The 24,561-nt window shown below is 50.5% G+C and overlaps 1 protein-coding gene across 2 annotated transcripts in view; it reads left to right on the plus strand.

The window, feature by feature from the left end:
* Positions 1 to 1,402: 1,402 nt before the first annotated feature.
* LOC142493979 (epoxide hydrolase 1-like) overlaps positions 1,403 to 24,561 on the plus strand; it is a 98,484-nt gene continuing 75,325 nt past the window's right edge. Inside the window, exon 1 of one of the 2 annotated variants that reach the window (XM_075598804.1) lies at positions 1,403 to 1,500. In XM_075598804.1, coding sequence (XP_075454919.1) covers positions 1,472 to 1,500 — 29 coding nt within the window. In that variant the 5' untranslated portion in view covers positions 1,403 to 1,471. The remainder of the gene's footprint in view (positions 1,501 to 24,561) is intronic. The other variant, XM_075598803.1, reaches the window with a different exon arrangement.

Consider the following 24,561-nt stretch of genomic DNA (forward strand, 5'->3'; position numbering starts at 1 on the left):
ATGAAAGGGCAAAAAGTTAAAGGAATCTGTTAACAGCCAATCCTGAGCAGTTGCAGGCAAGCTATAAAGGGTGGGACAATCCTCTCCAACTCCTGGAAGTTTGCCAAAAAAAAGAAAATGCAGCTTAGCTTTTTAAAAACGGGAGCCACGTTATAAGCGAATCTGCGTTGTAGTGGATCCCGTTATAACTGGGTTGAGCTGTATTGAGCAATATGGGGAGATAGGGAGGCATTCTGGAGAGCAGGTACAGTATAGGAAGCAATAGGCAGAGGGTTAGGGAGCAGTATGTGGAGTAATAGAAGATATAGGGAGCGGTTATATGGAGCAATAAGTGTTACAGTGAGTGATTATACTGTATGGCGCAGTGTTCCAAATGCTATATATATATAGCACCTTTAACCCAACCCTAAGTGAGATTTGGTCTGCTACTCCATATTTACTGCAATGTGGTGCGTATGTGTGAGGTAACAGGAAAGCTGAGTGCTCCGCGTTGGTGTGTAGAGAACAGGACAGGGTTTACAGGGTACCTTATTCATGGTTGCACCACCTCCAGTTAGCATGGATCCTCTGGGATAGTAGGATGGTCCAGAGTAACACTTTCTTTACTTTACCCCAAGACAGTGAATCACACTTGCTTATGGTTCCATGGTATTTATTGCATTGGTTAAGATTTTATTGCAGGTATATCTATTTTATTGCTTCCCCTAAGAAGGTCACTTCAAGGCTTGAGGCCCATCCAAGTTTCCTCCTACATAGTGCTCCTCCTGTGTCCCGTTGTGGGACCAGGATAGCTGTTGTTCACTCCACAGGGGGAGGAAAGAGACACTCCCACTTTTGGGAGAGAGACAGTATTTATACCCTGGGGTTGGGCTTGTAACCCTGCCCCATAACAGGGTAGGTCTGATATTGACAGGTCATCACATTCCAGCATGTGACCCAGCCAGTAGCGGTATTACATACGCAAGTAGCCGAGTGTCTAAAAATCCATCTGCGAATATTCACACTTGCGATTCAAGCTGCAATGTGCATGTTAGTGAATATTTCGCCCACCTCTAGTTATAAGGTGTTGCAGCCCTTTCAAGCTTAGCAGTGAACAGAGTAACATTACTAAATGTTTATTTACTTCATTTCTCTCTCTGGCTTTGGCTCCCATTTCCTCTCTGTAGCCTGACCCTTGTACACTCAGACAGGGCGGAGAAGAGGAACAGGAGGTGTGGCGTCTGTTCCTCCTCCAGGACAAAGTCCAGCCTGAGCAGAGGAACAGGAGGTGTGGCGTCTGTTCCTCCTCCAGGACAAAGTCCAGCCTGAGCAGAGGAACAGGAGGGGTGGCGTCTGGTCATCCTCCAGGACAAAGTCCAGCCTGAGCAGAGGAACAGGAGGGGTGGCGTCTGGTCCTCCTCCAGGACAAAGTCCAGCCTGAGCAGAGGAACAGGAGGTGTGGAGTAGGGAGCGGAGAGGCAGAGAGCCAGAGATGTGGCAGCAGCTTCTGGATAATGGCAGGTGAGGGAGAATACTTTCCATCTCCTCGTGGACGTTTTTATTCATTTTTATGAATCTGGAGGTCTCTTTACAGACGTTGCAAAAAGGGATCCCATTGACAGCTATGTATCTATGTATATCGTTATTTATATAGTACCATTCATGTACATAGCGCGTCACCGCAGTAATACACGTGACATAATAATATAAAACATAATGGGAATAAGCGCTTCAGACATGACAGTAACAGGAAGGGGGTCCCTGCCCTGAAGGGCTTACAATCTAAGTATCGGAGTTTGTCCTTTGATAAATCAAGTGCAATTAGTTGCACTGGTTCTGCAGCCAGAAGCCTGCGGTACGTAACCTCCTGTTAGTCCTTCCCTCTCTCTCTGTGCGAATCCTGTCACAGAAACACTCAGCGCAAAGCTCCCCTCGTGGGGCATGTAAAAGAAAAATATATATACATCGTGCAATGGTGTAATGCAAAAAATATATACAGTAAACTTCAAACGCGTGATTGCTCACTCACGGGGTGTAGGTGATATTCAAGCATTGATGTGGTGTAGGGATCCGGTTCTGGAGGATGTAACAGGAACTCTCACAGATCTGTAAAAGAGAGAAGAGAAAATATAGTGCAACACAATTTATTATAACACAAACAAGAGCAGGGAGCTCATTACACTCGCATGCGCTATGTGCAAGATGGACGATGTGACCACTCTGGGTCCTGCAAGGCTGGGATGTCTCGTGCGTCTCCTCCAGGAATCCACTTTCCAACCTCACAGCAGCAGATCAGCACAGCGGCGCTTTGGTCCACAGGAACTATGATAACCCAACGCGTTTCGTTCTGGAAAACCGAACTTCTTCAGGGGCCTAGTGATACTGGAGTCTACAAGTCCCGGCTGAAGTAGTCCCTAGAACGTCGACGATACGATGTAAAAGGGGCCGGCGCAAAAGTGAATGACGGATGTCACAGGCTAAAAAGCCTGAAAGGCAATTGGAAATACACCAATACATATACAATGAAGAATATACAGACACATATACAGACACATTAATGTATATATATATATATATATATATATATATATATATATATATATATATATTACAGTTAAGGACTGCGCCTGGGTATAGTGTGACAGCAATAAAATACAAAAAAATATGTAATAAAAAATATATATATTAACCTATATATCAATAATAATCTCCTACTATGCAATCAATGTAATCAACAAATACATAAATGGTAACAAAAAGATGTGCTGTGGACCCACTTAATTACAAACTCTATAATAAGTCCTCTGGAGTCCAAATGAAGTCCAATGTGGAAAAAACAAAAAAGCACTAACAGGATAATGGCAGCTTCTTTTAAGGGCACAACGACCTCCCTCTCCACCTGCATAGAAAATAGAAGAAAAAAGCGCCCAATCCTAGTGCATTACTGTGCAAAAAAGAATTTAATTCCCAATAAAAGGCTCATAAAATGAACTCACAAACATAAAGGATAAAAAAGCATGTTATGAGTTAATACTCATGCTCCAAAGGATCTGGAAGCGCCGCTGCTCTGCTACACTGCTCCGTGACTCCACCGCATCCGGTATAGCCCTCGTGTATCTCTGCCAGCAGGAACCCACGACGTCAAGCTCACCACAGTTTCCTTTCCCCGGGAACACACCTCCAGATGATCTAAGTTCCCACCGGGGACACTGTGTGCGGCGGAACGGACAGATGACGCCACACAGTGAACGGAGATGTCAAGCAGGAAGATGTCGAGCAGAACTTTGAAACGACGCTGAAAGGATCCACAGCACACCTGGCCCTACGCGTTTGAACAGCTAAACTGTTTTCATCAGGGGACCAGGAGAGGGCTCACAGCAGTGACTACATATCCCATGAGCCTCAGGAGCGCACCACATGACCCCAGGGAGTCAATAGGGCTACAGCATCTCCTGCAGAGGAGAATAGATACTTTTCGCCGGGTTTGGAGCACGTTAGTCAGCGTCAGAAGCAGCTAGGGGAAGGAGGTAGGGTGCAGGAGTCAGTGACTCCCTGAACTAGGCCAGCAGCCCCCTAGGCCCCAGATAGCCCTGAGTCACCAGTAGTTGAGTGTTGTAGGGACAGGCCCCAGGTTAGGGACCCTGTCCCTTACTAGACAGAGTCAGTTAGTGACACAGAGGACGCTGCGCGTCCATCCAGAGGTCTGGGCTCAGACCTTCGCTGTCGCTGCAGCAGCCATCTGGGTGGGATCGCCCCGGACGTTAGTTCCTGTATTCGTCAGTCTTCGGATCCTTTGTGAAGTTCCTTGGCAGGCCCGGGCACTGGAGTGCTCGGCAGGTAACCATCACCAAGAGCACCAACTATACCACATATTCATACAGGACATAGTGGCTGCGTAGTCACACATACATATCTCCCTTGGGAGGTGGAAACATTGAGTGTGGGTACTGGACACTGGGTGGGATCACCCAGTGGAGGTGGGAGCGTCCAGCGAGACGCAGTAGTTAGTGTCTCCTCTAGAGAGGGACACCTGTTGATATATGAATAAGTACGTTTGCGCCAGTAAAGTCATTGGTTATTTTACATGCTGTGTGTGGAGTGATATATATATATATTTGTCCTGCGAGGAACCACTCCCCCTCTGGTGGGAGCCATCGCAGGTGGAGGCGTTGCACCACGAGATTGTGTTATATGTATGTACCCCAAGCTCCCCGAGCAGAGGCTTAGGCTCCTGAGAGCCACAAAGGTATACACAGCAGGTAGTAGCGTCTGTATTCACAAGGAATACCCATTACATTTGGAGGCGCTGCTGAGATCCAGCCACGGGGTGCCCTACTCAGTAGTTCACATAGTATCCTATCAGTCAGCATGTCTGCGCTCACGCCCCAACAAGTGGCTGACTGGGCCGAAAAGCTAGGAGAGCTCTTGTGACACGTAGTCGCCGTAGACAGGGTACCTGACGATGTATCCATGTTTACTGTCTGCAGCGCAGTAAGGACATTACCTGGTCTGGCAGGAGCCCACCTCATCAGCAAGCACTACAAAATTGACCAGCAAGAGAACACCCTACTGCTGGCCACCGAACAAGCTATACCCCCTGATAGAGGCCCACAAGTAGTGTGTCTACCAGAGACTTTACCGCAAGGGTGCCCTCTAATTTACCCTGGAACCGTTTCCAGTCATGTAACTTCCCTTACCAGACATGCGGATTGGGAAGGCAAAGATATGGCCGCCAGTACACCCATCAGATCAGACATATCCCTACCCCGAGTGACTTTCTCTTCTGATGCTAGGCAAGGGGCCATCAGTTGGGCCGTTAGCCCGCCAACATCACCGGTCCCTAACCGGTTAATGAACAGCTTCACACCAACCCCTAACAGTCAGGGAGCGGGGATCGCAAGTTCCGCAGACAGTGGAGGCTCCATGCTACGAGTGACATTCCCGCAGCTTGTGGAAGCTATCACTACGTATGCCCAAGCTCAAAATTACAGGAAGTTGAAGGCGTTTTCAGGAATGGTTCCTGTCCCCGCAGGCGAAGAGAGCATCGAGTCTTGGAAGGAACACACCGTCAAGGTGATCGATGAATGGCCCTGCTCTGAAGCGGTAAGGCGTCAGAGAATCCTGGAAAGCCTCCGACCGCCATCAGCCACTATGGTCAGTGCACAGCGCGACCAAGACCCTGATCTCTCTGCTCATCAGATGGTAGACTTGTTAGTCCAGATCTATGGCAAAGATGAAGAGGAGAGTGATCTGTGGTTCAAATATTACGGTCTCAGACAGAAGGAGAAGGAAGACCTGTCAGATTTCCTTCAACGAATTCAGCTGGTCCTGTGGAAATTGCGAACTTGCGGCCTCATACTAGCCTCAGAGATGGACGAATACCGGCGCAAGCAGTTCCTCCGAGGGGCCATCCCCACGCATCACATAGTGATCATGATCAGGTGCTCACTAATGGAGGGGCCTCCCCCTACCTTCATGGACATTTTGGGGATCGTCAAGGGGCATGAAGCCTATACCAAGCTGCATACAGGCCCCTAGGTCAAAGATCCCCCTGCGAGTGACCTCCCTGGAGCCTCCGCTCGCCGGATCAAGAAACCTGTCAAAGAGGAAGAGGAGCAACCCAAGTCGCCCTCAACGAAAGGCCGGACTTCGGGGAGATCCTCCCCCTCTTACCCAAGACGACTAGATCCTAAAGATATCGTCTGCTATGGTTGTGGACAGAAAGGCCATTTCTCCAGAGAGTGCCCTGATGGAGTCACCCAAGAAAACAAACCGCCCAGTAAAGGAAGCTCGGCTAGGTCCATGATCTGCCGGATACAGACCACAGAAGCCAAGACATCCGAGGCCAACCCTGCACCTCCCGAAGCTCCTACTGACCTAAGCCCAGACGATGGAACTCCGGGCGGGGATGGTTACTATCAGGTAGGCCCCTCTGCCATCGTGCGTGTGGTAGTAGAAGGAGTCTATACCTCTGCTTTACTGGACACCGGGTCCCAAGTGACCATTATATACCGACAGTTCTATGACCAACACCTTAAGCACTGTCCCCTGCGGTCGGCGGAACATATGAAGGTGAGGGGGTTGAGCAATGAAGATTACCCCATCGATGGGATTGTGAGAGTTCAACTGGAGATACTTCAATTGAATACCGGCAAGAAACATCCCGTGCATGGGGAGGCAATGGTATGCCCGAAGCCTCAAGGACAGTGTCAGTACCCGGTCATCTTGGGAGCAAATACGGATATAGTGCGAGCCGTAATCAGAGCCTACCTGAAAGAGACCAATGAATTGCCAAAGGCAAATCCACTCCTTGACCCTGTACTGAGAGAGGAGTGCAACAGAGTATATGCCTTAGAGCATCACGGGGACCTCTACAATCGTCAATGCGGACTGACGACCATTTTACCAGGGGGAGTGAAACGCATGGCCGTCTGGTGCTGTTATCCCGATCGAGATGAGACCGATGATATGATCTCTCTGGAGAGACCCCTGAGGAAGAGACCCAGAGAGGGTATAGGATAATACCCGAAGTGAGAGAGTGGATGACCAAAATTCCTCTACGAACCTACGTGTATGTTCAAAATATCTCTGCATTCCCGATGGACATTGATGCAGGACACAGTTTGGGCAGCATATATCCCGTCAGCCCGGTAGAAACAGTGCCCCAGGTGAACGCCGCTGCAGTGGGTGAGTAGTTAGTCGATCTGGATTTCAACTTCGGAGACTCGACGCTGCCAACTGAGTGGAAGGATCGACTGACGGCCAAGCTGAATGAAAGAAGGACGGTATTTTCCACCAGCGAGATGGATGTGGGCCGCAGTCGCAGTGCCCAACACACCATTAGGTTGAGTGACACCACTCTGTTCCGTGAACGCTCTTGTTGCATCGCCCCCAGGGATGTGGACGATGTAAGGAACGTCCTGAAGAAAATGGAGACCGCTGGGATATTGACGGAGTCTCAGAGCCCTTATGCATCACCAATAGTGGTGGTAAGGAGGAAGAATGGATCTGTAAGATTGTGCGTCGATTATCGAACTCTGAATAATCGTACGGTACCCGATCAATATAGCCTTCCGCGCATTGAAGAAATCCTGAATGCTCTAACCGGGAGCCAATGGTTTAGTGTGCTCGACTTACGATCTGGGTACTACCAGGTACCTATGAGTGAAGAGGACCAGAAAAAGACAGCCTTCGTCTGCCCCCTGGGCTTCTACCAATTTACGCATATGCCCCAAGGTATATGTGGAGTTCCTGCTACCTTCCAGCGACTGATGGAGAAAACAATTGGGGACATGAACCCTCGGGAGTGTCTTGTCTACCTGGACGACATCATTGTCTTCGGGAAGACCCTGGAGGAGCACGAAGAGGGGCTGCTTAAGGTGATAGACCGTCTTGGAAAGGAAGGATTGAAGTTATCCCTCGACAAGTGTCGTTTCTGTCACACCTCGGTGACCTACGTGGGACACATCGTGTCTGCTCAAGGAATTGCTACCGATCCGGCCAAAGTAGAAGCGGTAGAGAACTGGCCGCGTCCCGTGAATGTCACGGAACTGCGATCATTCCTTATTTTCTGTGGGTATTACCGTCGCTTCGTGGAAGGGTACTCTAGTCGAGCTAAACCCCTGAACAATCTGTTGAAAATATACCCCGAAGATACCGGAAGGAAGGCCACGTCGGCCCTTCAACCGTTTGGTGATAAGTGGACGTCCGAGTGTGAACGGGCCTTCCTGAACTTGAAGAAAAGCCTGACTGAAGCACCAGTGCTTGCGTATGCCGATCCAGAACAACCATACGTTCTGCATGTGGATGCCAGTCTCAATGGACTGGGCGCTGTCCTGCATCAGAAGCACCCAGAGGGTCTTCGGCCTGTAGCCTACATCAGCCGCAGTCTGACACCCAGTGAACAGAAATACCCTGTTCACAAGCTAGAGTTCCTGGCTCTCAAATGGGCGAACACAGAGAAACTTCATGATTACCTCTATAGTGTTACGTTTGAGGTAAGGACGGATAACAATCCCCTCTCGTACATCAATACTTCCGCCAAATTGGATGCAGCAGGGCACCGATGGCTGGCCACCCTATGTAACTACAGATTCTCTCTGAAGTACAAGCCAGGGCCTTTGAACATTGGAGCTGACGCTCTATCACGACGACCAGGATTAAGTGCTACTCCCGATGATGATGAATGGGAAGAGATCCCCGAGAAAGGGATGCGAGCAATGTGTAGCATAGCGGCCGTCATCAATGATCAGGTGGCCTTCCCCGAATTACGAGTTGCAGATTCGTTAGGGTGCCAGTCACAGGCTATCCCCGCCGCCTACTGCGATCCCAAGGGAATGAACATAACCCACGACAAAGTCATAAGATGGAAAGACTTAGTGGACTATTAAATGAGAGATCCCGTAATCAGCATCATTCGGCAAGCTGTTCAAAGAAAGAATCCAGCTCTACTGAAAAGTGCTCCCCGAGACATGATCGCGTTGCTAATGCGTGAGGTGGACAAGTTCGAGATAGACAATTGCTTGCTCTATAGGGTACTCCAATATCACAACCACCCTGATAGGCGACAACTGATGCTACCCCAAAACTTGAGATATATGGTGTTGAAGTCTCTACATGATGAGCATGGGCACCTCTGTGTAGAGAAGACTTTTGGGTTAGTCCGAGACCGTTTCTTCTGGCCCAAGATGCGGGAAGTGGTGGAACAACACTGCCGCCGTTGTTCCCGGTGTGTCCAACACAAGACTTTGCCTACCAGAGCAGCACCCATGGCCTGTCTCAAGAGTTCTGGTCCAATGGACCTGGTGTGTATGGACTTTTTGTGTATTGAACCCGATACCCGAGGAATCTGTAACATGCTGGTTATCACGGACCATTACACCCTGTATGCTCAGGCCTTCCCCACGAAAGACCAGAAGGCCATCTATGGGAGAAGTACTTCGTTCACTACGGTCTCCCAAACTGATTTCACTCAGACCAAGGGTGAGATTTTGAGAGCACTCTGATCCGAGAATTACTCAAAATGCTGAACATTGCCAAATCACGGACGACTCCGTACCACCCCGAAGGAGACGCTTTGCCAGAACGATTCAACAGGACCTTGTTGGACATGCTCGGAACCCTGAAGGGTGCGCAGAAAACAGAATGGAGTCGACACGTAGAGGCTTTGGTACACGCGTACCACTGTACTCGCCATGAGTCCACTGGATTCTCCCCATACTTCCTCATGTTTAGGCAGGAGGCAAGACTCCCAGTAGATGTGCGTCTTTGAGTATCAACGGATGGGATACACAATGCTACCCATTTTAAGTATGTGCAAAGACTAAAGGACAGTTTGCAGCAAGCTTACCAACAGGCTGAGAAGTCTACAGATAAACTGAATGCTGGCAATAAGAGACGATATGACAATAAAGTCAAGTATCGGGAGCTACGTCCTGGGGACGCTGTGTTGCTTCGTAATCTGGGAGTCCCCGGAAAACATAAACTGGCGGACCGATGGAGAGACGGCGTATATGAGGTAGAGTCACAGATGCCTGGCCTCCTGGTCTATCGCATCAAAGACACTGACTGCCGGGTAAAGTTTTGGCATCGTAATCACCTTCTCCCCATCCCACAAGTGGGAGACGAAGAAGCAGAAATACTGGCCACACCGCTCAACGGTGAGTCTGACTTATCAGAGATGGGTCAAGAGACTGTAAATAACGAAACCCACTCTGAAACTCCTGAAGACCCTATGGAAGGACCCTCTCAAAGGGACTATTCCACAGAAGGGGCATCTCCCGGAGGAGCTACGGGTAAAGGGCCCCGTAGGCCAACGCCTACTAAGGTGGCACCAACAGGCCAGCCTTTGGATCCACAGAGCCCAAGCTTTGTACCCAACAGAGACTGTTCAGAGACATTTCTCCCCTCAAGGGAAGAGGCTGAGCCTCAGGACTGTACATATTACTCCCCAGAGGGAGTTGCTGAAGAATAGCTCCGTAGGAGCCAAAGAGTCAGGTACCCCCCAAACCGGGTAACCTATGACCAAATTGGGGCACCCCATTATGAGGCTCAGCAGTGGTCTCGGAGCAAAATACAATCGATAATTGTAATGCTCACAGAGTTGTGTAACATCGTGTAAAGTCAGTCGATGTGTTAAGTTGTGGTCGTATTGATATGCCTTTTTATTTTATAACATTGTGTATAGTTATTTAAGTTGTGTCCCAAGCAAGGACGTTGGGGTTTTAACCAAGGGGAGGATGTAGCCAGGTCCCCCTCTGTCTGTCGCCCCCCCCTCGCCTGGCGGGCGATCGCGGGTGCCGCCGAGCCCCATGGCGGACCCGTCGGTCGATCGCTGGAGTGGGGTCGGATAGGTGTGTGTGGGGTTGCCGGGGACGCGTGCGGCTGGTTGCCAGGGCTGCGGTCACATTGCGAAGCTCCCGGCGGCTCCCGTTGCAGGGCGCCGCCATTGTCCGTTGCATTGCGCATGCGTAGTGAGAACCGAGGAGACGGGAGGCCCCCTGAAGCTCGCGCATGCGCAGTGATCGCGCGAATGGCATAGCCAATCAGGAGAGGGCTCACAGCAGGGACTACATATCCCATGAGCCTCAGGAGCGCACCACATGACCCCAGGGAGCCAATAGGGCTACAGCATCTCCTTGCAGAGGAGAATAGATACTTTTCGCCGGGTTTGGAGCACGTTAGTCGGCGTCAGGAGCAGCTAGGGGAAGGCGGTAGGGTGCAGGAGTCAGTGACTCCCTGCACTAGGCCAGCAGCCGCCTAGGCCCCAGATAGTCCTGAGCCACCAGTAGCTTTGAGTGTTTCAGGGACAGACCCCAGGTTAGGGACCCTGCCCCTTACTAACCAGAGTCAGTTAGGGACACAGAGGACGCTGCGCATCCATCCAGAGGTTTGGGCTCAGACCTCCGCTGCAGCAGCCATCTGGGTAGGATCGCCCCGGACGGTAGTTCCTGTATTCGGCAGTCTTCGGATCCTTTGTGATGCTCCTTGGCAGGGCCGGGCACTGGAGTGCTCGGCAGGTAATCATCAAGTGCACCAACTATACCACCTATTCATACAGGACATAGTGGCTGCGCAGTCACATATACATATCTCCCTTGGGAGGTGGGAACATTGAGTGTGGGTACTGGACACGGGGTGGGATCACCTGGTGGAGGTGGGAGCGTCCTGCGAGACGCAGTAGTTAGTGTCTCCTCTAGAGAGGGACACCTGTTGATATATGAATAAGTACGTTTGCACCAGTAAAGTCATTGGTTGTTTTACATGCTGTGTGTGGAGTGATATATATATATTTGTCCTGCGAGGAACCACTCCACCTCTGGTGGGAGCCATCGCAGGTGGAGGCGTTGCACCACGAGATTGTATTATATGTATGTACCCCAGGCTCCCCGAGTGGAGGCTTAGGCTCCTGAGAGCCACACAGGTATACACAGCAGGTAGTAGCGCCTGTATTCACAGGGAATACCCGTTACATATATATATGCCTTGATACAGAAGACCTGACGGGTCAGACTGGTGACATTTTTTAAAATGCAGCGAAACTTTATGGCTTTCCCGTCCTATAGTAATATTCCTAATACGTTCCATATCCTCACGCGTAGGGGTCTAATTGTACGGCCTACAGATTGTAGTCCTCTGTGTGAATCCTACTTGGCTTCCCCTGTCTAACACACGTGCAGTTAGAGAGAGAGAGAGAGGTGCGCGGGTAGAGCGACTGATTCAATCTAACAGGCGATCGCGAGCTTTTATTTATTTATTTTAATCACACAATATTGTAGCAGGGGGTCTCCGGAGCTGAACCACGTAGATTTCAGGTCCGGCGACCCCTTGCTTCCTGAGTTACAGGCCCCGTTATGGGGTGCTGTATCCCCCTGCCTTGTTTAAATTCTCCCGATCACGTGGGCTGTGACGTGGGAGAATTTAAACATGGCCACTGGATACCGGCACCCCATACCGGGGTCTGTAACTCAGAAAGCAGGTGGTCCCTGGACTTGAAATCAATGTGGTTCAGCTCCGGAGACCCTCTGCTACAATAATGTTATTAAAATAAAATAAAACCCCCGCGATCGGCTGTTCTATTCGCGCAGGGAGAGGGACTGATTCAGTCTATCATTACTGCGCGTCTCTTACAGACAGGTATCACCGGGTAGGATTCCCACAAAGCGAGTCCCATTCAGACGCAGGGACCCCCGCTGTGTTAGTCCGATGGTCCTGCTGTGGACTCTTTAGCGGGGTGTGCGGGAGATGGTCACAGATTTTCCTCGAAGAGCGGTTCAGAACAGGCATTTGCACCTGTAGTAGATGCGGTTAAAAAAACACATACTTCTATCAAGTTCAACCTATGCTACATTTACACAACAGATACATTATTCTATATCCGTACTTACAGTATATTGAACCAGAGGAAGGCAAACACAAACCCCAGTGTCATATCATCCAATGATATCTCATAAGGGAAAATAAATTCCTTCCTGACTCCAAGACTTGGCAATTAGATTACTCCCTGGATCATCATCCTTCACATGCATACTTATTTGGTATATCCCTGTATACTGCACCGACACACTTTATTCGAGCAAATGCCCAGTTTGTACCTGGCAGATACCTGGAATGCGCCGCTCCTCACCTCTGACAAGCCCCGTTGTGTTTGCCTTCCCAGCCTGGGTTCATGCCTGGCTGACGGGCGGCTGATCTGTTAAATGATAATGATTAGGATTTAATAGGCTGCAATGCTTCGCGTGTCTACCAGATGGCATAAATTCATGAATTGTAATGCAGTATATATATATATACTGTGCAGTATTGCAGCCAGTGGGAATAAAATGCTTCAATCCCTGCTTAGAAAATACCTCAATGCACCCGGGCAGAAAACAGTCACAAACCTCAATACACCCGGGTATACCCGAATTCGTGGGACTAGCCGAGCTCGAATAAAGTGTGTCGCCAGTGTACCTTTCCTATCTAAAAATGTAAAATCTTTTTATGAAGATATCTATTGTATCTGCCATCTCAGTCTCCATGGTTAATGAATTCCACATTTTAACTGCCCTTACTGTAAAGAACCCTTTCCTTTGTTGCTGGTGAAATCTCCTTTCCTCCAACTTAAAGGGATGACCCAAGTCCTTTGTACTGCCCGTGGGATGAATAGTTATTTTGAAAGCTCCTTGTACTGTCCCCGGATATATTTGTGTATAGTTATCATCAGTGGTTGACAAATCACCAAAAAATCTACTCGCCACCTAGTACCAAACGTATGCTGCTTGGGCCAATAGGAGCTCGCTACGATGTTAAATCCACTCGCCCGGGGCGAGCAAATGTATAGGTTTGTCGAACACTGGTTATCATATCCCCTCTTAGACGCCTCTTTTCTAATGTAAGCAAATCTAATTTAGCTTGCCTCTCCTCATAAGCCCTTTCATTAATTTGGTGGCTCTTCTCTGCACTCTCTGTAGTTTCAGAATGTATTTTCTAAGGATTGGTGCCCAAATTGTACTCCATGTTCAAGGTGTGGTCTAACTGTAGCCAGGTCCCCCCTGTCATGGCTGACTCCCTCCTCCCTTCTTGCCAGACGCTGTGTGCGAGGGAGTGAGGGGGGCCGGCGCGCGAGGAGAGAGATCGATCCCTGGTAGCTAGGGACGCGAGCGGCGAGCAGGCCGGTTGCCGGGGACGCGATCGGGCCGTCGCTAAGGCCGCGATCGCGTTGCCACCGGCCCGGCGGCTCGGGAAGCAGGGCGCCGCCATGCTAGGGCTGTTGCGCATGCGCAGTAGCAGAGCACAGCGCGGGAGGCCCCAGATAGCTCGCGCATGCGCGAAGATGAGTCTGCCAGCCCCCAGGGTGCATAGGGGCAGAGACACCTGACGCCAGGGAGCCAATAGGGCTGAGGGATTTGCCAGGGAACAGATGGATACATTTCGCGGGGTTTTGCAGCTACGCAGGCAGTCAGGATCCGGACGAGCTAGGGGTAAGAGGTGGATGCAGGGGTCAGTGACCCTCTGCATAGGCCAGCAGCCCCCAAGGTCCCAGTTAGGTCCTGAGTCACCTATCAGCTTGTGGAGCTTAGGGACAGGCCCTAGATAGGGACACTGCCCCATTATTTGGTCAAGTAGTCAGGGACACAATGCTGAAGCCGTGCGGCCCTGCGAGGTGGGTTCTGGGCTCAGAACACCACCAAAGACCCTAAGATAGGAGAGACATTGTTTGCGCTGGACTTTCAACCCACGCGGTGTGGAGGACAACGTCGGATCGTGCGGATTGATATCGCGGTACCCGTGGCTGGAGCCCGGGCAGGTAACCTGCAACTCACGTGCACCAACCAGGCCTATCACCAAACATAGTGGCTGCGCAGTCACACACACATATGCACAGTGGTATTTGACTCTGGGAGTACGAGACATTTGGGTGGGGGTTACTGGACTCAGGGTGGGGTCACATTGTGGGTGGTAGCGTCCGCCGTGACGCCTAGAGGTGGTAGCATCCGCCGTGACGCCTAGAGGTGGTAGCGTCCGCCGTGACGCCTAGTGTGGTTAGTGTCCGCCGTGACACCCAATGTGGTTAGCGTCCGCCGTGGCGCATGATGATGTTATGATGTTATGATGTTATGATGTTATTGCGTGATATATGTGTTCCCATTCAGTAAAGCCAGTCCTGTTTTATATTCGTTCGCATTGTGTGGTTGTTTCCTGTGAGGGCCTCCTCCCACTCCGTTGGGATCCCTCCCAGGTGGAGGCGTTGCACCTAGAGATGTATGATATGTATGTACCCCAGGTTCCCCAAGCGGAGGCTTAGGCTCCTGAGAGCCACACAGGTTGCACAGCAGGTAGTAGCGGCGGTATTCATAGGGAATACCCGTTACATTTGGAGGCGCTGCTGAGATAGTCCTGGGGTGCCCCACTTTGTAGTACTGTTACCCTGTCAGTCAGCATGTCTGCGCTCATGCCCAAACAAGTGGCCGACTGGGCCGAAAAGCTAGGAGAGCTTCTGCGACACGTGGTCGCCGTAGACGGAGTGCCTGCTGGTGTCTCCATGTTTACTGTCTGCAGCGCAGTAAGGACATTACCTGGTCTGGCGGACGCCCGCCTCATCAGCAAGCACTATGACATTGACCGGCAAGAGAATACCCTATTGCTAGCCACTGAACAAGCTATACTTCCTGATAGAGGCCCACGAGTAGTGTATCTACCAGAGACTTTGCCGCACGGGTGCCCTCTAATTTACCCGGGAACTGTCTCCAGTCACGTCACTTCCCTCCCCAGACATGAGGGTTGGGACGACAGAGATATGGCCGCCAGTACACCCATCCGATCAGATATATCCCTACCCAGAGTGACCTTCTCTTCAGATGCTAGGCAAGGGGCCACCAGTTGGGCCGGCAGTCCGGCAACATCACCGGTTACTAACCGGTCCGTGAACAGTTCTACCCCAACCCCTAACAGGCAGCGAGCAGCGATAGCCAGTGGCTCCAACAATGACGGCTCTCTGTTAGGAGTGACACTCCCGCAGCTAGTGGAAGCGATAACTACGTCCGCTCAAGCCCAAAATTATAGGAAATTGAAGGCGTTCTCAGGGACGGTTCCTGTCCCCACAGGTGAAGAGAGTATCAATTCTTGGAAGGAGCACACCCTCAAGGTGATCGACGAATGGCCCTGCTCCGAAACGGTCAGACGGCAGAGAATCCTGGAAAGTCTACGACCCCCAGCGGCCACCATGGTCAGTGCACAGCGTGACCAAGACCCTGATCTCTCTGCTCACCAGATGGTAGACTTGTTAGTCCAGATCTATGGCAAGGAGGAAGAGGAGAGCGAGCTGTGGTTCAAGTATTACGCTCTCAGACAGAAGGAGAAGGAAGACCTGTCCGACTTCCTACAACGCATCCAGCTGGTCCTGTGGAAATTGCGAACTTGCGGCCTCATCCTATCTTCAGAGATGGACGAATATCGGCGCAAGCAGTTCCTCCGAGGGGCCATCCCCACGCATCACATTGTGATTATGATCAGATGCTCACTAAAGGAGGGACCTCCCCCTACCTTCATGGACATTCTGGGAATCGTAAAAGGGCATGAGGCCTATACCAAGCTGCATGCAGGCACCAAAGCCAAAGATCCTCCGGCCAGTGCCACCCCTGGAGCCTCCGCTCGCCGGCCCAAGACACCTGTCAAAGAGGAAGATGCGCCACCCAAGTCGCCCTCAACGAAAGGGCGGGCTTCGGGGAGATCCTCCCCCACCTACCCAAGACGACTGGACCTCAAAGACGTCGTCTGCTATACCTGTGGACAGAAAGGCCATTTCTCTAGAGAGTGCCCTAATGGAGACACCCAAGAAAAGGAAACGCTCCGTAAAGGAAGCTCGGCCAGGACTATGATCTGTCAGAGGCAGACCTCAGAAGCCAAAACTACCGAGGCTACCCCCACGCCTCCCGAAGCCCCTCCTGACCTGAGCCCAGGCGAAGGAACTCCAGGGGGAGATGGCTACTGTCAGGTGGGCCCTTCGGCCATCGTATGTGTGGTAGTAGAGGGAGTCTATGCTGCTGCTCTATTGACCATAATATACCGGCACTTCTACGACCAGCACCTGAAGCATTGTCCCCTGCGGTCGGCGGAACATATGAAAGTGAGGGGGTTGAGCAATGAAGATTACCCCATCGATGGGCTTGTGAGCGTTCAACTGGAGATACTTCAATTGAATACCGGCAAGAAACATCCCATGAGTGTGGAGGCAATGGTGTGCCCAAAACCTCAAGGACAGTGTCAGTATCCGGTCATCCTGGGGACAAATACGGATATAGTACGAGCTGTCATCAGAGCCTACTTGAAGGAGACTAATGAATTGCCAATGGCCGATACCCGCCTAGATCCTGTACTGAGAGAGGAGTGCAACCGAGTATATGCCCTAGAGCGTCACGGGGACCTCTACAGTCGTCAACGCGGACTGACGACTATTTCACCAGGGGGAGTGAAACGCATGGCCGTCTGGTGCTGTTATCCGGATCGGGAGGAGATCGATCATCTGTTCTCTCTGGAGAGTGATCCTGAGGAAGAGATCCAGAGAGGGTATCGGGTAATACCTGAAGTAAAAGAGTGGACGACCCGAGTTCCTCTCCGAACCCATGTGTATATCCAAAACATCTCTCCATTTCCAATGGACATTGATGTAGGAGAAAGTCTGGGCAGTATATATCCCGTCAGCCCGGTGGAAACCGCGCCCCAGGTGAACGCCGCTGCAGTAGGCGAGCGGTTAGTCGACCTGGACTTCAACTTCGGAGATTCGACCCTGCCGACCGAGTGGAAGGATCGACTGACAGCCAAGCTGAAGGAAAGAAAAACAGTATTTTCTACCAGCGAGATGGATGTGGGCCGCAGTCGCAGCGCCCAACACACTATTAGGCTGAATGACGCCACTCCGTTCCGTGAACGCTCTCGTCGTATCGCCCCCAGGGATGTGGATGATGTAAGGGATGTCCTGGAGGAGATGAAGACCGCTGGAATACTGACGGAGTCGCGGAGTCCTTATGCATCACCCATAGTGGTAGTAAGGAAGAAGAATGGATCTGTAAGATTGTGCGTCGATTATCGAACCCTAAATAATCGTACGGTACCCGATCAATACAATCTTCCTCGTATTGAAGAGATCCTGAACGCTCTGAACGGGAGCCAATGGTTTAGTGTGCTCGATTTGCGATCTGGGTACTACCAGGTACCCATGAGTGAAGAGGATCAGGAAAAGACTGCCTTCGTCTGTCCTCTGGGCTTCTACCAGTTTACGCGTATGCCCCAAGGTATATGTGGAGCCCCTGCTACCTTCCAGCGGTTGATGGAAAAAACAATAGGGGACATGAATCCTCGTGAGTGCCTGGTTTACCTGGACGATATCATTGTCTTTGGGAAGACCTTAGAAGAACACGAGGAGAGGCTACTGAAGGTGATAGATCGTCTTGGCCAAGAAGGATTAAAGCTATCACTCGACAAGTGTAGGTTTTGCCACACCTCAGTGACCTACGTGGGACACATCGTGTCTGCCCAGGGGATTGCCACTGATCCTGCCAAGGTAGAAGCGGTGGTGAACTGGCCGCGTCCAGATAATGTCGCGGAACTGCGATCCTTCCTCGGGTTCTGTGGGTATTACCGTCGGTTCGTGGAAGGGTACTCTAGTCGAGCTAAACCCCTGAACAATTTGCTGAAGATATACCCTGAAGATACTGGGAGAAAGGCCACGTCGGCCCGTCAACCGTTTGGTGATAAGTGGACGCCTGAGTGTGAATGGGCCTTCCTGAAATTGAAGAGAAGCCTGACTGAAGCACCAGTGCTTGCATATGCTGACCCAGAACAACCATATGTCCTGCATGTGGATGCCAGTCTCAATGGACTGGGCGCTGTCCTTCATCAGAAACACCCCGAGGGTCTTCGGCCTGTAGCCTACATCAGCCGCAGTCTGACACCCAGTGAGCAGAAATATCCGGTGCACAAGCTAGAGTTCCTGGCTCTCAAATGGGCGATCACGGAGAAACTTCACGATTACCTCTATGGTGTTACGTTTGAGGTAAGGACCGATAACAACCCCCTCACGTATATCAATACTTCCGCCAAATTGGATGCAGCCGGACATCGCTGGCTGGCAACACTATGTAACTACCGATTCTCCCTGAAGTACAAGCCAGGGCCTCTGAACATTGGGGCCGATGCTCTATCACGACGACCAGGATTGAGTGCCACCCCTGATGATGATGAATGGGAAGAGATCCCTGGACCTGGGATGCGAGCAATGTGTAGTATAGCGGCCGTCATCAATGATCAGGTCGCATTCTCTGAACTAAGAGTTGCCGATTCGTTAGGGTGCCAGTCGCAGGCAATCCCTGCTGCCTACTGCGACCCCGCAGGGATGAACATAACCCAGGACAAAGTCATAAGATGGAAAGACTTAGTAGACTATCAATTGAGAGACCCAGTGATCAGCATAATCCGACAAGCCGTTCAGCGGAAGAACCCTGCTCTGTTGAAGAGTGCTCCCCGAGATCTGGTCGCGTTACTCATGCGTGAGGTGGACAAGTTCGAGATAGATAATTGTTTGCTCTATAGGGTAGTCCAATATCATAACCACCCTGATAGGCGACAACTAGTTCTACCCCAAAACTTGAGATATATGGTGTTGAAGTCTCTACACGATGACCACGGGCACCTCGGGGTAGAGAAGACTTTTGGGCTAGTCCGAGACCGGTTTTTCTGGCCCAAGATGCGGGAAGCGGTGGAACAACACTGCCGCCGTTGTTCCCGGTGCGTTCAACGCAAGACGTTGCCTACCCGAGCAGCTCCCATGGCCCATCTAAAGAGTTCTGGTCCAATGGACCTGGTGTGTATGGACTTCCTGTGTATCGAACCTGATAGTCGAGGAATCGGTAATGTGCTGGTCATCACGGACCATTACACCCGCTATGCACAGGCCTTCCCTACAAAAGACCAGAAGGCTATCACGGTCGCGAAAGTTCTATGGGAAAAGTTCTTTGTTCACTACGGTCTTCCAAACCGACTTCACTCCGACCAAGGGCGAGATTTTGAGAGTACTCTGATCCGAGAATTACTTAAAATGCTGAACATCGCCAAATCCCGGACGACGCCGTACCACCCTGAAGGAGATGCTTTACCTGAACAATTCAACAGGACCCTGTTGGACATGCTTGGAACCCTGAAGGGAATGCAGAAAACAGAATGGAGTCGTCATGTAGAAACTTTGGTACACGCGTATAACTGTACTCGCCATGAGTCCACGGGGTTCTACCCGTACTTCCTCATGTTTGGGCGGGAGGCCAGACTTCCGGTAGATGTGCGTCTCCGAGTATCAACGGACGGGATATTTAATACCACTCATTTTAAGTACGTGCAAAGGCTAAAAGACAGTCTGCAACAAGCGTACCAACAGGCTGAGAAGTCTACAGCCAAACTGAATGCTGGTAACAAGAGACGTTATGACAATAAAGTCAAGTATCGAGAGTTACGTCCTGGGGATGCAGTGTTACTTCGTAATTTGGGAATCCCCGGAAAACATAAACTGGCGGACCGGTGGAGAGATGGCGTATATGAGGTGGAGTCACAGATGCCTGGCCTCCCGGTTTATCGCATCAGAGACACCGATGGCCGGGTAAAGGTTTGGCATCGTAATCACCTTCTCCCCATTCCCCAAGTGGGAGATGAAGAAGAGGAACTACAAGCCACACCGCTCAACGGTGAGTTCGATCTATCAGAGGTGGGTCAAGAGACTGTAACTAACGAGACTCACTCTGAAACTCCGGAAGACCCTATGGAGGGACCCTCTCAAAGGGACCATCCCGAAGAAGGGGCATCTCCCGAAGGAGCTATGGGTAAAGGGCCCCGTAGGCCAACGCCTACTAAGGTGGCACCAACAGGCCAGCCTTTGGATCCACAGAGCCCGTGTTTTGTACCCTCAGAGACATTTCTCCCCTCAAGGGAAGAGGCTAGGCCTCAGGACTATGCTTATTACTCCCCCGAGGGAGTTGCCGAAGAACAACTCCGACGGAGTGAATGAGTTAGGTACCCGCCAACTAGGGTTACTTACGATCAAATGGGGGCACCCCATTATGAGGCTCAGCAGTGTTCTCATAGTAAGATACAGTCTGTGATTGTGATGCTCAACGAATTATGCAATCTCGTTTAGAGTTACCTGTGCTAAGTTATATAGTTACTGCATTTTTATTATATAATTTGTGTACATTGTGGGGAAGTTATGTGGTCCAAGCGAGGGCGTTGGAGTTTTCACCAGGGGGAGGATGTAGCCAGGTCCCCCCTGTCATGGCTGACTCCCTCCTCCCTTCTTGCCAGACGCTGTGTGCGAGGGAGTGAGGGGGGGCCGGCGCGCGAGGAGAGAGATCGATCCCTGGTAGCTAGGGACGCGAGCGGCGAGCAGGCCGGTTGCCGGGGACGCGATCGGGCCGTCGCTAAGGCCGCGATCGCGTTGCCACCGGCCCGGCGGCTCGGGAAGCAGGGCGCCGCCATGCTAGGGCTGTTGCGCATGCGCAGTAGCAGAGCACAGCGCGGGAGGACCCAGATAGCTCGCGCATGCGCGAAGATGAGTCTGCCAGCCCCCAGGGTGCATAGGGGCAGAGACACCTGACGCCAGGGAGCCAATAGGGCTGAGGGATTTGCCAGGGAACAGATGGATACATTTCGCGGGGTTTTGCAGCTACGCAGGCAGTCAGGATCCGGACGAGCTAGGGGTAAGAGGTGGATGCAGGGGTCAGTGACCCTCTGCATAGGCCAGCAGCCCCCAAGGTCCCAGTTAGGTCCTGAGTCACCTATCAGCTTGTGGAGCTTAGGGACAGGCCCTAGATAGGGACACTGCCCCATTATTTGGTCAAGTAGTCAGGGACACAGTGCTGAAGCCGTGCGGCCCTGCGAGGTGGGTTCTGGGCTCAGAACACCACCAAAGACCCTAAGATAGGAGAGACATTGTTTGCGCTGGACTTTCAACCCACGCGGTGTGGAGGACAACGTCGGATCGTGCGGATTGATATCGCGGTACCCGTGGCTGGAGCCCGGGCAGGTAACCTGCAACTCACGTGCACCAACCAGGCCTATCACCCAACATAGTGGCTGCGCAGTCACACACACATATGCACAGTGGTATTTGACTCTGGAAGTACGAGACATTTGGGTGGGGGTTACTGGACTCAGGGTGGGGTCACATTGTGGGTGGTAGCGTCCGCCGTGACGCCTAGAGGTGGTAGCGTCCGCCGTGACGCCTAGAGGTGGTAGCGTCCGCCGTGACGCCTAGTGTGGTTAGTGTCCGCCGTGACACCCAGTGTGGTTAGCGCCCGCCGTGGCGCATGATGAGGTTATGCTGTTATGATGTTATGATGTTATTGCGTGATATATGTGTTCCCATTCAGTAAAGCCAGTCCTGTTTTATATTCGTTCGCATTGTGTGGTTGTTTCCTGTGAGGGCCTCCTCCCACTCCGTTGGGATCCCTCCCAGGTGGAGGCGTTGCACCTAGAGATGTATGATATGTATGTACCCCAGGTTCCCCAAGCGGAGGCTTAGGCTCCTGAGAGCCACACAGGTTGCACAGCAGGTAGTAGCGGCGGTATTCATAGGGAATAACCGTTACATAACTAATGCTTTACAAAGGGGTATAATTATGCTTACTTCCCTTCCAACCATTCCCCGTATAATGCAAGATAAGATCTTGTTTGCCTTTGCAGCTACTGCCTGACACTGGGCACTATTGATAATGCTAACTATTACATCAAGTTACGATATTTATCAGAATGGGATGAACGGCAGAAATACTGCAAATATTGTATTACCTACTGCAGGCTGCGTTAGTCCTGTCTTGCCTATGTATATAATGGCCAACATACTGACTATTATATACATAGGCCAGATAAGTTAAACCAACCTGAAATAGATGCTAAAATAGTAATTAAAATACCTTACAGAACATATTAACCCTTTAGTAGCCCATGGGTCAGCTAGTCATAGGTGTCCATGTCTATCTGACCACAAAGGGTTAATATAACCTAATACTACACTACCAACCCCACTTGCCCACCTTTAGTGGCTAGTAATGCATTGCTATGTAATGCTTTACTAACTGCTAAAGTATTTATGGGGTTAATCCATCCCACCACCCTCCCGGGGAGGCCTAACCACCCACCCTGGAGCAACTACCCCCACAACAAACCTACCTCCTCCTCTAGACTAGTAACCAAGATCCTTATTAGCCAAATGTGGCTAATAGTGGTTTGGGCATTAAGCATAATAAAAATACACGTTTAAAAAAAAAATCACATTAAAAAATGTATGTTACATACAAAACCATTGATTGTCACTGTGGATAACTATGCCTTTTTATGAGGGGCCTAGATAGCCACATTGGCAATGAATGGTATCCTGTAATACAAAAAAATATTAACATTATTAAAATACATTTATAACCTCCATTACCTTAGTAACTCACCGCTAAGGTGCTTTACTGTACAAATAAACCATGATGATAATAATCATAATAATTTAAGTCTTTGCAGGCTGCAATAAATGCATACATGTGTGTCACTGTCTAACAAAGGGGTCCTTTTATTTATTAAAGTCTCCTGGCTGCAAAACCAGAGCAAAAACCGCACCAGATTAATCAAAGGGAAAACTTAATTTGCTTTCAAAAGGTTTGCAAGCCGGGTGATAGACGCAGGGCATTGACTACCCGGAAACCTCTCCATCAGGGCCGACCGAGAGAGCTATGTAAGTCACTTGAAGAGGGCAGCAGGCAGAGATAGCTGTGCATGGAGGGTGGTGGATGTGCTCCAGCTGTGGTCCACATGGGTGGGAAGAAAATGAGGCTCGGTGTCATCTACCACTGGGCCTGGCGTCCAGAGTAAAGAAATTCATGCACACACAGCAGATGTATTTACTGGTAAAGATCCTTCCAATCAAACCTCTGAGATTTCTTTGACGGGGCTACTAGAACACATCCAGGGGGAGATGCAGATGTTTCTTACCTGGATTCCAGTGGGCAGCCTGGGAGTAGGTCCTGAAGACTATAGGAGGCAGAGTTGTAATAAATGGAGCCCTCTCCTTAGAATACAGGGTAACTAGTGGCTGCCACAGAGCTCTGTGCTAGGACCAGACCTCATCAGTCTCTTTCTTAGAAGGAAATTATATGAAGAAAACACACTAATATGCAACAGGGCTGAAAATTTAAGAGGGAATAGATGCAATAAGGAAGAATCTATCAAGTCTAAGAGAGAGAACGATAGAGAAAGGCTCTTGAGCTCATTTGAAATAGGGCCAGTAAGTTAAAATGTTCAAGTAGAAGGGCCAGGTGTGTACAGCAACACATATATAAAATATAGTGTGTTAATCCTGCACAAGCTACCCTTCAGTTAATAAGTGTTACATATCCTAAATATGGAGGTGACCCCAAAGCAACCAATAGAACTAGGAAAACCGAAGAGCGTTGATTAACTCCCTCTAATCTAGTACAACATTATTATGTATTGAAATCTAAAAACAAGTGCACATAAAGATTGATTTGTGTACTTGGAGGTGTGTGTGTGTACTAGGGAGGTTTGTGCCCATCCTTTTCCCCCCATGTATAGGACCTGTCCCTGCTATCTGTGTGTATTAGGGATATCTGTCCTAGTCTATACCCCCCCCCCCATGTATATGACCCGTCATTGCTGTGTGTATTAGGGATATCTGTCCTCTATACCCCCCCCCCATGTATATGACCCGTCCCTGCTGTGTGTATTAGGAATATCTGTCCTCTATACCCCCCCCCCATGTATATGACCCGTCCCTGCTGTGTGTATTAGGGATATCTGTCCTAGTCTATACCCCCCCCCCATGTATATGACCCATCCCTGCTGTATGTACTAGGGATATCTGTCCTAGTCTATACCCCCCCCCCATGTATATATGAACCATCCCTGATGTATGTACTAGGGATATCTGTCCTCTATACCCCCCCACCATGTATACGACCCATCCCTGCTGTATGTACTAGGGATATCTGTCCTCTATACCCCCCTTGTATATGACCTGTCCCTGCTGTATGTACTAGGGATATCTGTCCTCTATACCCC

The sequence above is a fragment of the Ascaphus truei genome, chromosome 4, assembly GCF_040206685.1.
Source record: "Ascaphus truei isolate aAscTru1 chromosome 4, aAscTru1.hap1, whole genome shotgun sequence".
Classification (NCBI taxonomy): Eukaryota; Metazoa; Chordata; class Amphibia; order Anura; family Ascaphidae; genus Ascaphus; species Ascaphus truei.